The sequence below is a fragment of the Astatotilapia calliptera genome, chromosome 4, assembly GCF_964374335.1.
Source record: "Astatotilapia calliptera chromosome 4, fAstCal68.1, whole genome shotgun sequence".
Classification (NCBI taxonomy): domain Eukaryota; kingdom Metazoa; phylum Chordata; class Actinopteri; order Cichliformes; family Cichlidae; genus Astatotilapia; species Astatotilapia calliptera.
The window spans coordinates 7,017,454-7,031,787 of record NC_137425.1 but is presented as its reverse complement, the minus strand read 5'-3'; the positions used below and the strand labels follow the sequence as shown (position 1 = coordinate 7,031,787).

The window sequence follows — 14,334 nt, the reverse complement described above, 5'->3', positions numbered from 1 at the left end:
CTGTTTGGTGAGAACTCACCCCTGACTGATTTAGTGGTTTTTAGGTGTCACTGTGTTGTATATGGGTGGATCCTCTGGGAAGGAGTGTGTCTGCACGTGAGAGTGGGAGTATAGGCTTGACAAAGAGGTCATATTGACATCCAGTAGCGACCGTGTTATTTTCAGAGCTTTTACAACCACAGCAGCGCCCGTTGCTCTCCTTCTCTGTCTTTGGCAGCTTTTTTCCATGTTCTCTCATTATCATTCTCCCTCCTCTGTGTTTTCCCCTCCTAACTATAAGAAAAAGGGAGTAGAAGACTAAGCATAGCAGCCGCAAATGTTTTTTTTCCTCTCTCTTTGTGCTGCAAATTGGCCTCTTTCTCTTTTCTCTCTTTTTTTTTTTCGTCTCCCCTTTGAGTGGAGGGGAGGCGGTGGAGGCAGGGCTGGCTTTTGTGGAGTTTAGCAGTGGGACCAAAGCTCTGTCACTGTGTTTGTGTCGCTCACACACACATATGTGCAGCACACGTGCAGCACAGGAAGGATCCAACGTGGATTTAACCTACCAGCAGCAACCCTACAGGAGATCTCTTCACCTGGACTGTTAACAGCTGACCCGCTCTCGGTTTTTCCCAACGTATGGCTTCAAGAGTTCCGCTTTACAGTGCACAGGTGTTTGTTTACTGATGACAGTCAGACCGGTTCATGTGGAAGGAGTCAGTAACTGTCTGGATACAGTCCGAGTAACAAAAACAAGGACTAAAGAGAAAGCAAAAGAGGAGAAGCAACAGAAAAGCAACAGATCGAGTAGCTGATGGTCGCTGTGATAAAGTAAACATTCGGGATTAAGATGAGAGAGAGATGAAGTTTGTCTGGCACTAGAGGTAGAGAGGGAGGGTGAAAGGAGAGAGTGGGGGCAGTGGGAGGGAGGAGAGACAGAAGATCCAGCCCTCTGGGACAGCAGTTGTGTGTTTTGGGGGGTGGACAGAGTGGCTTTGAATGCAGAACATCACTGGACACCGACAGGAGGGCTGCTGTCAGTTGGTCTCTGTGTGTGTGTCTGTAGTGAAACCAGACCTACCTCTGATCCCTGCACCACACACACACTCCTCTATCTGCTGCCTTTTTCTTCCTCTGGTTTGAACCCCCCAATAGTGCGGATGAGGGTCTTGGAGAGCTGACCGATGGAGGTCAGGAGCGTCAGGCTGTGATGTGTAACTTGTTGGATTAAACTTTCCCGAGGCTCAGCAGCAGCAGCAATGGACTGGAGCCAGGAGGCGTGAAGTTAAATGACTGGAGAATCGGAAGACACTAAAAGCAGCCACCCTGTCTTGGCTCGATTGTAGGTCTGTGTCTGGACACCGTCCAGGACTTTGTGTTGGTGCTTGAGTGTGTGCAGCCCATGTTGGTGGCGAGCGATGCGGATCTGACCAAACTCAGCGCTCCGATGCCCGCTGCTATGCTCCCGTGTCCTGCGCCAGCCGGGTCTGACTGGAGCTTCCAGAACCCGGTGGGGGTGGACTGCAGCTCCCCTGAACCTCGTTGCATTTGGCTGGCGGTTCTACGTGGAGGCACGACCTCGGAGCCACCCACTTCGCCACCTGCCATGCCTATTGGGCACAGCCAGAGCTCTCATCAGCCCAGGGTAAGAAGGGGTCACTGGTCTTCACCCATCTAACGTTAAGATGTGGTGACTGTGGCTAAAAGCATCAGTCAGTGGCTGCTGTTAAATGACAAGTTGAGTCCAAATTAAATGCTTTAGCTAGATAACTTGATGAGGATTTCCAACAATGTATTGATCCCCATCACAGCTTCTAATAGCAAGATGTGAAATTTGTAGGAATTTCCTGTTTTATCTGTTTTTAAAAATAAGATTTATCAGTTAAAACTGTACATTGCTTGTTTGAATAGTTTCTCATAAATTTTTCTGTTGTCAAATGAATTGACCAGATTGCTTATTTAACATACTTCCTGCTAAATCCTCGGCCACTTTACACTCCAAGACATCGGAGATGTTTTTTGTCGTGCTCGTGGTGACTTTTGTGGTTCTCCAGAATTAACACAGCAAACAATGATATCAGCAATACTCTCCAGAAACCGCTGTGTGCAATTAGTCATGCATGTCAGCAATGCTTCTCTGTAACTGTACTCATTGTTTGGAGCCGGTTAACCCCTCAGCTGTTGGTAGATTCTTTAAAGTTTCTGGAGAAATGCCTGTGTTGCCTTCAGGCTCTTTTGTTTTGGCAGGCACACTTTGTTTAGACTTCTTTGAGTGGATCAATATAATTAAGAAAGTGTAGTTTTTACCTACAGTCAAGGTGGCTTTTAGCTGCAGTTGGCCTGCAAAGACCACGTACACACCGGATTATTGAATTTGTTGTGGACTTGTTAATTCTGAACAAAAATATACTTAGAATTATGAATTTAAGATCAGATAAGCTACATTTAGCAAATAAAAATATTTCCCAGCTTACTCACGTTTTCCATCCATTGGATTAGGAATGGCTTGCATATTGACCCTTTTCTTCCTCCTAGGAGCTAATTACTGGCTAAGCACAGTTTAAGGTGGCTTCTAAGTACCACTTTGATCGAGGTGTCATGCAGTTGTACAGCTGTGCATCCCCACCCCCAAGTCCCAAATGCCCTCAGAATTCAGGCCATTACTTCCTCATTTAACCGTGATCATTTATGTGGAATATCACATCTTTTTTCACTGCTTTTTTTTTTTTTTAATGGTTCTCATCATCCGCTTCCCCCAGACTCATTGACACAGTTTAAAAAATGCCATAATGAGGAATGTAAGTGTGGGGGGAGGAAAAGGAGAGGCTGTACGGACACAGCTGGGACAAACAGACACTGTACACTGTTTACATTTTAGGAGAGGGGGAGGAAGAGCAGTTGCACCTAGCTGTCTCTATCTGTTACTTTAAGTTGAAATATGCACTTCTATTATCTCTCTGGCACATCATATGTCTGGTATCTTGTTCTGCTTTATTATCGTTGAGATTTATTGCGTTTGAGGGATCACAGGATTGGCGCATTCAATTCTTTTTGCATTTTTTTTCTTTACGTTCAGCTGCCGGCACGACCGCAACACCCTCACGAATTGTAAAGGTGAAAATCTGTCATGTAAAAGTGTGATAAAGTGCAGTGTTTTGTTGCACTTTCACCTCTTTGCTAAAGCAAAAAGTCGAGGCAGCGAGGATAAAAAGTCCCTGGTCAGATTTAAACCCACGTCACAGACTAACTGCCATGTGCTGCTGCCCACTCAGCTATCAAGTCATGCTGTAAAAGTTATTCTAAAACCGCTCCTCCTGGAAATGATTCTAGGCCTTGGATTGAATTAAAATAGCTTAAATGAACTTCACTGCTACCAGTGATGCAGGTTTCACTTGGACAAATAGGCATGTTTTGCTATTCAACAGAAAAAAACCCTGTTTAACAGACATTGCATCATCACCTGTTGGCCTGGTTGAACTGGACTGGACTGTGGGGCTGGACTGGTTTTTCAGCAAACATTCTGCATTCACACACGTTCGCAAGTATGGCCCCTTAAACATATTGTTATATAAATTACAGAATCCGCCGGCTTCCTTAAGAGAGTAAAGGTGGATATTCACGTGCACGTCACACATTTGTGAGACAGGATGCTCGTGGAGGTGCAGAGGTGGGGGAGCGCTCTCTGTGTGTGGCCGGTGAGTCCAGGAATTATCAGGATGAGATGGTTTGGCTTTTTTTCGCGCCGTCCCCTCTCCTGTTCCCTCTTGGCAGCTCGGCTCCGGGCTGCGGACGCAGACAGCTATGACCATCGGGATTAAAGGCTCGTCAGCATTTGTAACAGCCGCAAAGCTCCACTTTTCAAACAGGTTGCAGCTCTCAGCTGTTTAAAAGAGCATTATTGTTCTGTCCTGCTGGGGTTTTAGCAGGAGCCGGGCTCCCTGACAGTCACTGCATTCCTCTGAACTGCTTTACCTCTGGATGGAGCGAGGACAAGAGTGTGTGTCTGTGTGGACGTGTGCTACCCTACACGTACGCTGTTCCCGACGATTATGCCGTCAGCTTTACAATATTGTCATGTCCTAGAAAAGCCTCTTAAGACTCAAAAATCCTTTATTAAGGGATTTCAGGGGAGATTACCACCCCCGCTGTTTATTTATAGCGTTTTTATTCTCTAATAAAGCTGATGGGGCTCTAAAATTTTGGCGCCGCAATTTAAACATCAAACATTTCCTCTGGATTTTATAGATGCAGCATGCTATGTTGTCCTTGAGCTGCTCCTTTCTTGTCTTATCAGTCCTTCATCTTAATTATATGGTTCTTAATTGAAATCAGGAGGAAAATGTCCTCGGGGAAGAGCCGGCTGCTGCTGCTGTGTGTTGGCAAAGCACACCACTTTACCCACTAAACATTCACTCAAAGGAGGAAGCTGTGGTGTGACATTACAAGCTTTTCTGCATATTCAGTTGTTTCCAATGAAGCATTTTTTTTACTCTTTTTTTAATGACATCATCTACAGGTGATAACAGGATTCTTCAGTTCTCTGTACTCGCTGAAGTTTATTTGCTAATCAGCCTCAGCAGGTAATACTTCTTTTGGCGAAAACAATGTGAAACAGTTTAAGTTCCCACTTGCAGGGCAGGAAATAACAAATGTCTTCTTTTCTCAGCAAAACAGGAGCGAGGTTTCCCTCGTCTGTGCTTCCAGCCTGAGTAGGAAGTCAAGATTAGACTGCAAAACCGCAGATACAATTTTCCAAGTTCCTTGTTGGTTAAACCGAATGTCCTGTCCCGGAGAGGCCTGTCAGCAAGCTTAAACTGTTTTTTAATTTTATTTTGGTAGCGGTGGCAGAGGAAACTGGTCGAATCATGCTCAGAGGGCATGAGAGGGGGTTCGTCTTGTTTTAGGGGGAAAAGGTTGAGTCTAGATTCGGCAGAATGGCCGAGCAGAAACACAGCCCACACAGTCCAGAGCTGCAGAGTGGGAAACTGTCCTCCTGGCTCAGAGACCCAGGCAGACCCTGTGTGTTTTGGGTAATCACAGGGTTCAGTATTCTCAGCGCCGGGAGGGGCCATGTGGTCGAAACCGGCGTGCTGGAGCCTGTCCCTCGCTGGGGCCCGATACTCCTCCTCCTTCTGCGTCTCCTTCTCTCCTCATCCTTCTCGTCTCATTCACTCTATCTGTGCTCCCGCCCCTCCTGTGCCAGTTGCTGTGTGTGTTTCAACTTGTCCAAAATCAACCCGCGCCCTCCAAGGAATTCACTCTGTCTCTTCCTCCTTTCACCCCGTTGCTCTTTCATTTCCTCTTTTTTTTCTTTCCTGGCCTTTTCTTTTTCTTTATCATTTTAATTTGACACTCCAAGCACTCCCCTGCCTTCCTCACGCACCTCTTTATGCGGCTCACATAATAGGCCTCGCTGCATGCCTCTCTAAGAAAATAGAAGGGTTATTTTACATTGTTTAGACTGCCAGACTAAAGATCCAGCTTTGAGAATCTATGGATATCACAGTCTGTGAAACGTGCACATCATATCTTCCAAAATAATCTTTTGTGATCGTTTGGAAAATAGCCAAGATTAATCAAAATTATATTCGTACTTTTAAGTTTAAGCGTTTTAACCAGCAAACATCTTGATGTTTCTGAAAGTAGCCTATAAGTGCAAACTTATTTTTTGGTTTCTTTTTTTTCCCTCGATGGAATGTGAAATTAGAGGAAAAGAACATGTGCGGTAAATGTCGGCAGAGCCAGGTTTCCATTGCAAGAATAGAAGTGGAGAGAGAGGAAGAAGAGGTGGAAGGGAGGAGAGGTTGGAAGGAAGGAGAAAGAGGGGTGAAGAATGGAAGTGCCTCCATAACTCTCCGTGGTTATATTTGTAGGGTTATCCCGCCCCACAGTGCTGCCCCACTTCCTGCCTCAAGCCTGCCACTTCCTGTTGTTCTGTGGCCATGCGGAGATTTGCCAGGACAGGCCTGTGCGCGTTATTGTGCTTGTGTGTAAGCATGTTTATCGGGAGGACAGGAAGCGGAATGTGGGGTGTGCATCTAGATGATGTGGTCTAGAAATACTAACCCACTGACACGAAAACATGTATGCAACATACACAATCACATAATCTGAAGACGCGCAAAACAGTTTAGGATTTCGACTTTTAAGGGCACACTGACTCATATCTCAGTGTGGTTTGAGTAATCTGAATCTCAGAGCATTCACTCATTTTTCATATCAAGTGACATGCACATCAAATCACACCTAAAATGACATCTGTGGCCTCTGTTGATTCATGGCTTGTACACTCATAAAATAAGTCCCTTTATTAGGGCTGTGCGATATGACCAAAATATGACCAAAACTCTATCGTCCCGATAACGATATAAATCACAAAAATGTAACATTTTCTGTAAATTCTGTGAATCTCGGGCAGCTCGACTTGCGGGGAGTGTTTCCAGCTGCGCGGCATGTAGCTGGAGTGTTTTAACCGATGCATGAAACGATACATTTTTAGACATAAGTTGTAACGGCCGCCGTTTTCTTTGTGAGTATTTATTACACGGCGTGCTGCGGGGAAAAGCCTGTTCTAACGTTTGAGTCTAAGGTTTATTTTTTAGTACCTGGCGGCTCTTTTTTTCACTTCTCATCCGTAAATAATCTGCTCTTTCACGTGATTCGGTTTATTTTGAAAAGTCTCAACAGGATCTTGAGCTTTATTGTGAAAGGTTTATGTGGAACATAAACAAGCGGACACGTGATGGTTTTACCTTCGTTGTTGCTAATGACAAAACAGGTGCTTGTCCGTCAGTAGTGTGGTTATATTAAATATAAGAGAAAGAGAGAACTTTAAGAAATTAATATAGCCACTATCGTGACCATCAAAACGATGAAAAAATATTGCCGTAAACAGTTTATTTTGCGACACCACGAAACAAAAGATAGCGTAAAATGAAACGATAGATCGTCATCCGATATATATCGTTATATCGAACAGCCCTACCCTTTATTGTATCTTTGGGGCTGTAATGGCATGTCACAAAGTGACCTTTGACAGGGGTGTTCATCCCATATTAAATCAATAAAACCTGTGGAAAAAACATCATAAGATAAGTAAAACATCCAGTATACAGATGTTTTTGTTAGTCATTAAATTAGTTCAAATGTGCTGAAGATTCTGTGTGGGGAGTAAAAATTCTGTTGTTGCAGGGTTTTAAAGGCTTATAGCACAAATTAAAAATGTATATTCTATTCAGTTTCATTTATATTGTGCCAAATCACAGCAGCAGTTGCCGCATGCCTTAGTAAATGTGCAAAATCCAGGTGAATGTGAAGGCGGTCAAGCAGGTGGTACTTGTTTGTATCCGTTGACAGTTTTGTGCATTAATGTAACAGTTAGTAGGTGAGAGGTGGATCACATTTACTTTTAATAGACTCCTGTAGCCTTTCTCAGAGTGTATGACGTTAGCATTTAACCAGTGTACGAACTTATTTGGGCAACCTTTACCTCTGTCATCATTTACTTCGTCTAATCTAATCTAATCTTCAAGTAGGATTAGATAAAATGTCATCATTTAATATGGTGTCCTCCTGAGCTCATCGTTGATTTAACCAAAACAGTGCGTAGGCGTAAAAATGTGCGCAATGTGATTTAAGATCCCCGTGCAGCTCCTGGTTTGCTCGTATCAGTGTCAGCCCTCATCTTTAGTTAATGAAAAACAAATCAATGTCTTTTTTTGTCTAAATGATCATTTACTAAGAAGAAAAATGATCCGACTGTTTATAATCTGTCTTTCTGAAACTGTTAAAAATGTTATTTTTGTCTGCAGTGCATTGCATTTTTATGCTGTAGCATCCATCAGTAAGATGCTAAGAAGTTATTTTTACCATCAGTATGCAGAAGATTGCAGCTTTAAACAAAATAAAGCACGGCACGGTGACTGAAAGACCGGGCTGACTTGGTCGGACTAGTCATTACAGTGTTTTAATTTAAGTTTGGGAGAGTGTGAGAGTGCAGGGAGTTCAGTTTTACTAAGAAAAGTTTTGCAGTGACTTGATGTGTGCAGCAGACTTAAGCTGTGAGCTGGCACTCAGATTCCCTTCTTCCTTCTCTCCCTCGCTCCCACTCCTGCCTGTTTGGTCAGGTGATTGTGTTTGACTGACAGATGTGGGTCGATGGGGCAGCAGGCGGGTGATAGTTCTCACGTGTGTCTGTCAGCTGAGCTTGCCGGACTTATTTACTCGGCAGCAGGAATGAGAAATTTAGAGAGCTGTGCTGAAAATCTGCCTTTATTCTCCACGCTCAGAGTCCCTGGATCTTCTCTCCCTATAATAAGACCAAGGTCACTGTAGTCTGAACTGGGTGATACCCGCATTTCCCGCTTGGCCCCGTCTAGATATGGCCTCTTCCTGATAGTCCCCCCTGCCCTCCCCCAGGTGTGTTTATTGACTATTGTTCTGAGGCTGGGTGGCATGCAGAGGCTAGCAGACAGGACTTCACAAGGAAGCTGCTAATGAGCGGTCCGGCAGCGGCGGAGTTAATGTCACTGAGTACAGAGGCACCTTGTGCTTCTCCAGTGAGCCATAAATCTGGACAACTGCAGGTTTTTCTGGAGTGTTGGTACGAATAATGGGAAAGAACTGATATTGCTGACATTTCTGATGCCCGTAAATCTTATTAGAAGCAAATATTCCAGCTTACTAAATGACAAATTGCAGTCATTTCGTATAAAATTGCTTTTCCTGCTGGGGGTAATGTTTTTAACCAAATCTCTTTGTGTTTACAGGCTAAGGGGCGGAGGGATGGTTTCTCCTCAGCCGGTGACAACCCTCGGCCGCCCATGGCGACCCGGCCGGGAAGGGAGGGGGTCGGCATGGGCTGGAAGGGTCCCCGGACACTGGTCCTCCATAAGAACTCCCAGGGTTTCGGTTTCACATTACGCCACTTCATCGTTTATCCTCCAGAATCCGCTTTGCACACTAACCTCAAGGTGAGAGTCACAGATGTCTGCAGGTCCCTGAAACACTAGAAAATGCCTTAAATGTTAAAGGTGTTTAAAAGTGTTGAATTATGTTATAAAAATACCAGTTGTGCTTCAGGGCTTAGTGTCACAAAGTACTTTGTGTTTGTTTTTATAGTACACATGGTCTCCATTTCATCCTAGCTGGCATTTAAAGGGGTTTCGAAGGCCTTAGCTTTAACTCGCTGAACTCAGGAGAGAGCCAATTTGAGCTCAGAGATAAAGCCAATCATACTGTGGCTGCGGGTCAGCGAGGTTGAGCGGAGCAAAATGAACACAAAGACAAAGGGAGAAAACAAGCCTGGGTGATTAGAGACAGCAGAAGACGAAGAAACCGAGCTGTTAGAGGTAGAGAGGCACAAGATCTGGAGACAGAACAAGGACCGGGGCTTAGATTTTACTACTTTGAGGAATTTAAAAAAACACCTTCATTTTACTCCTGTTTGTTTCACAGGCCTGTTTTTGTCCCTGGTGAATTCAGGCTTGTTCTGGTGTTGGGAAATGAGCCCGAGTGGTTATTTAGCTGTTTGAGGTGTGGGGGCAAACGTCTCCAGATGTGAAATTGAGGGATGTGGAGGCTGGGGTGGGGTGAGCCAGCTGAAACAAGGCCTCTATTATTTTTATACCACCCCACCATCTAGCAGCTGCTGATAGGAACACGAATTGAATGGGATCTGTTGTCTTATCCTGGTACCACTCACTGGCAGCCGGGCCGTACCATGCCAGCCCTAGACAATAGGCCCACTGCTGGCCTTTGGCCTCATTTCTGCCCTTGTCTCCTCTGCCTCAGAAGGGATCACATGTTGTTTTTTGGACAATTAGACTCACAGATCTTTCTGTTCTTATCTGAAGAGGCTTCATGGAAACCTCCCAAATTAACCTCTTAGTGTCCAATTAGTACAGATTCACAGGGTCTGTGACTCATTCATGCTCTCGATTTATAGGTCCACAGGTCGTCTGGGTCGTGGTTCTAACAGGACCCTTCAGCGTCTTCACAACCTTCTCTTGACACTTCCTCTTATTAGGATGTAACTTGATTTTTATTCACTTTGGAAAAAAACTATATTTTATTTAATGTGAAATGAAGTGAACTAAAAAAAGAAGTAACTACAGTACCACAGATTTCTTTGTTACTTAATTTCTTTGCTTATTTACGCTGTGTAGTGTCAAAGTACTTGTTACTGAGTTACAGCATACAGCAGTCATGCTATTGCCATACATATAAGCTGAAATAAACAAAAGTACTCATTCAGATAGGGAGGACATACACTGGATCTATTTTTAGATGCTAGCTCCTTTTATTATTTATTATATCCTGAAGCCTGTAGTAGAAGATGTGAAAAACAGCTCTGCTTTTGTTACCTGGTCAAAATTCACTCATTCTGAGGAGACATTTGGGTGGTCTGTGGTCTTTAGCTACCAGCCTTGTGTTTCTCGGCACATTTTGCACATTGCTGTCACATTTCTTTCCTTACGAGCAATAAATTCCAAGCAATGCACATATTTGCCACCGTTGAACTGGGAACTGAGGAGACTGTTTTTGGAAGGGTTTATGTACCTGCATAACCATTTGATCAAGGAGAAGTTTCTTGGATCGAGAGGTCAAAGTTCAGTCGCTTTCCTCGGACTTCCATGACCTGGATGACTGAGAACCTCCCCAGATAACTATCCGTCCAGTAACTTTGATCTTAATACTGAATTTTGGACCAAAAGTGTGTTACATTACATTAAAGTAACACGTTATTAGTGTGATGATACAGTGAAGAATTGCTGTTTTATTATCACTGAAAACTGGGATGTACCTTGTGAGCAACAGGATGGATACGGATGCATTTTTGTGTAGGTTTAGAGTCTTTTCAATCCAGTGCCAGACATCCGCATAAATTAAGGGATGAGTAATTTTCCAGATGTATAGAATCCCTAGCATAGACTTTTGTGTCCACCTCTTCCCATCTCCTTCCGGATGTGGTGAAATTAGGACTGGCCGGGTGGTGAGTGTCCCCAGCTATGAGTTCTATTCTGGGGTCGGCAGCTATCCTTTCTCTGCCTCTAAACCCTCCACCATTGTCTGCAGAGCCCGGAATGAGCCCACTCAGCGCAGGATAAAGCCCGGCAGCAGTCAGCCCACTGTGCCCCTGCCCACAAACTGTCCACTCAGCTTAGTGTGTGTGTGTGTCTGTGCGTGTGTGTGTGTGTGTGAAGGTGATCAGAGAACCTGCAGCTATCAGATCTCACCACCTCGTTTCTCACTGTCCCCGCCTTTATTTACTCGCTGTGTGTGTGATGTCATGAGCACCTGCAGATTGTCAAACCAGATAGTCAGTGTCTGTGCTGGATCTGCAACATTAAGAGCTCATGAAAACAAACAGGTCGGTGTCAGGAGGTTTGGCATAAATTGTCAGTGAAGTCACCGACACGTGAGGGAAAGCTGTAAACAGTTGATCTCATCCTTCCACATTTTGGTTTCTGTTCAGAAAAAGGTCACCTGGGGTTGAGAACTGTGGCCAAAGTTAGAAGCCGTATGCTGCTGAAGTGTCTGTGTTTAAATCAGGAGTATGAGGGCCCTGTATGAGGCCTTTCTACTACATGATGTAAACCCCGAATCATCACTTGGTAGCATTCCTGCCTGGAAAAGTAGTGATAGCTTTTGTTTTTCCCCTCAGTTTTGTCTAAAAGTTGAATGCTGAATGGGCATGAAAAAAAAAGCACTTTATTATTGGTTGCAAAATTTTCCATGTGGCACAGCCAGTTTCCGTCCTGCAAATCTTTGTATATGGTCAATTTTGTGACAGTGTCTGAAGTAGCAACTTTTCCCACATTTCCAAAAGTAAAACCTTTTTTTTTTTTAAAGCTCAGCGCTTGCGTTGCATCACATGTCGACCTTTCTGTGCATGTGGAAAAGTTTACCCCTCGCTATCAGATCTCTCTCATCTAGAACTTCTTAAACGCGGCCAAAGACCATCTCAGCAAATGTGTTTGTAATTACTAGGACAACAATAAATGTCTCTTACAGGAATTTTACGCTTTAAATTTGCTCTAATATGTGTAATTCTGTCTTTCTGTTTGCAGGATGAGGAGAACGGTAACGGAAAGGGTGAGCTGCCTCTATTTTTTGCCTTCTCAGTCTTTTATTAGTGCTCCAGTTAAAGCTTACTACAGGGATAGGGATAATGATGATGTAATTGAGGCAAGACCCTACTGTACTTCCCTCATGTCTCGCCTGCTCTGCAGCCTTTATGCGCCACCTACAGGACGCTATCCAGTACTACATCTAAAAATCCACCTGCAGTTAGACTTCTGGTTCTCCAGCTTTTTCTAGTTTTCTTGACTTGAGATGCTGAAAAAAGTGTGAATATTTATCAATAAATATCAATAAGAAATTTAATTTTACATAAATAAACATGCAGTAGTATAAGCAAACTCTTATTTATTTTCCCTGAAAAAAATTTACCTTAGTTTTGCAACCCACAGTCTGACAACCTCTGAGTTAGATGCTCATGGACGTATTTACTCGTCTGAAAAAGTGCTACTTTCAGCTGCTACCTGGTTCACTCGGGGTTGGGACAGAAGGTAGCTCTGCATATGTGAATTGGAAGAATTCAACAGGAGATGCTCTTCCTAACACAACCCACGAGGCATTTGTGCCTTCTCCCGGGATTCACCTGACGAGGGAGTTTTCACTCGTGAGGTGAACGCGTAAACAACTACACTGTGGAGCCACGTCGCTCGTGTCAAAAACAAACCCTTAACAAATATCTGATGGGCGCTGGTAGAAAGTGTCAGCAGTAACTGTTCGTAGGTGTAGCGCAGCAGAAGGGGAACAGATTTGTTTGAGCCTGCAGCTTTACTCGGCGCTTCTGAAAGATTTGTGGGTGTAGCGCTTATCAAACAACCAGCCTGGCGTGGACTCCCAGGTGATATTCATGAAGTAATCGCAAAACAAATACATCAGAGAGTACAACTGTATATCAATGTCTTGTCTGCTTAGATATGCATGTGAATTTACCCAAATGAGTTCATGCAAAAAATGTAAACTAATGGATTGTTGTACTGTGCACCTCCAATACAGAATGGCATTTTATCTATGTTATTTTACTATTATTTACTATTTGACTATTGTTTACAATATTTGGATGATTAATAATATTATATAATATTATATAATGGTAAATGTTCATGTGTAACAACGTTCATACCCACATGTGGATTTCTTTTTCTTTCCTTGTGCATTAACTGAATCTGTCTATGTCCTGATCTTTGCGCATCCCCTCTTTTCATGTTGTCATTCAGGGTTTCAGAAAGGTCAGTTGGAGCCAATGGACACTATATTTGTGAAGAACGTGAGAGAAAAGGGTCCGGCCCATCAGGCAGGCCTGTGCACAGGTAAAAGGAACACGTTGTGCAGGAGTGAGGACGCCTCGATTTGCATTGGAAATCTGTTCTGCGTGCAGGTCACGTGACGCTGCACGAGCATGCAGAGAGAAGTTGACTAACAATAAAAACAAAGGAGACGAGAGTTATTACAGAACGAGAGCTCAGTGTGTGTGAGGTTTTCCTCTTGTGTATTTCTGTGACAGCAGAGCAAACCAGTACTCGGTGTTAAAGCACCAGCTTGATTTAACGCAAACTGACGCATCCACGGAGTTGCACGCTACCTCAAACGTATGCAAACACACGCCCTGCGAGCACCGTGTATGTGTTTCAGCTTGCATAAAGTAACCGCAAATGCATATAAAATTTGAGCAGGTAGTTATCGGACGCCTTTCCTCAAGGCCTTGGTTCACAAAAGCTGAGCTGTTCTAAACATACCTGTTCTTTATGCTTGAAAGCTATTTTAATTTTATTGATGTACTTTTTTGCCTTTAAGACATAGAACACCACATGAAGTGAAAAAGTGTGAGATTAAGTTCAAGCTGGCTTTTGATGCCACCCAATACAGGTGATTTGCTTAATGTGGTTTTGGTTTTGCTGACTTTAGACAGCCCAGAGTCAATTATTCAAAAAGTTCACTACTTATTTTTCACTCCGGGTCATTATTATTTTGATGTCTGCCTTCAGGGAATTTACCCCTTACCCATTTTCTTTATCATTTCCTCTTGCTTTAAAGGTCAGAGTTTACTGATTCATTGTTCTCAAATGTATTAGTGATATAATATGACAATCTGTCCATGCTGTGCAGGGGATCGTCTGGTGAAAGTGAATGGAGAAAGTATTCTAGGAAAGACGTACTCACAGGTGATCGCCCTCATTCAGAACAGGTAAGAATCCCTTCCTGTGAACCCCTTCAGAGCCTTTTAAGTGTTGATTTATTGTCCTGTGAGAGAAGTCATAGGAGAGTGACACAAAAAGTGGAGAT

At 43.7% G+C, this 14,334-nt stretch overlaps 1 protein-coding gene across 12 annotated transcripts in view; it reads left to right on the top strand.

Annotated features, from left to right (window-relative positions):
• arhgap23a (Rho GTPase activating protein 23a) overlaps positions 1–14,334 on the top strand; it is a 65,353-nt gene that overhangs the window by 31,445 nt on the left and 19,574 nt on the right. For 10 of the 12 annotated variants that reach the window (XM_080300151.1, XM_026164279.2, XM_080300149.1 and 7 more), the window contains exons 1-5: positions 793–1,621; positions 8,745–8,948; positions 12,048–12,072; positions 13,269–13,361; positions 14,158–14,236. In XM_080300151.1, coding sequence (XP_080156277.1) covers positions 1,379–1,621; positions 8,745–8,948; positions 12,048–12,072; positions 13,269–13,361; positions 14,158–14,236 — 644 coding nt within the window. In that variant the 5' untranslated portion in view covers positions 793–1,378. Of the gene's footprint in view, positions 1–792; positions 1,622–8,744; positions 8,949–12,047; positions 12,073–13,268; positions 13,362–14,157; positions 14,237–14,334 lie in introns of those variants that run through there. The other 2 variants (XM_026164288.2, XM_026164284.2) reach the window with 1 other exon arrangement.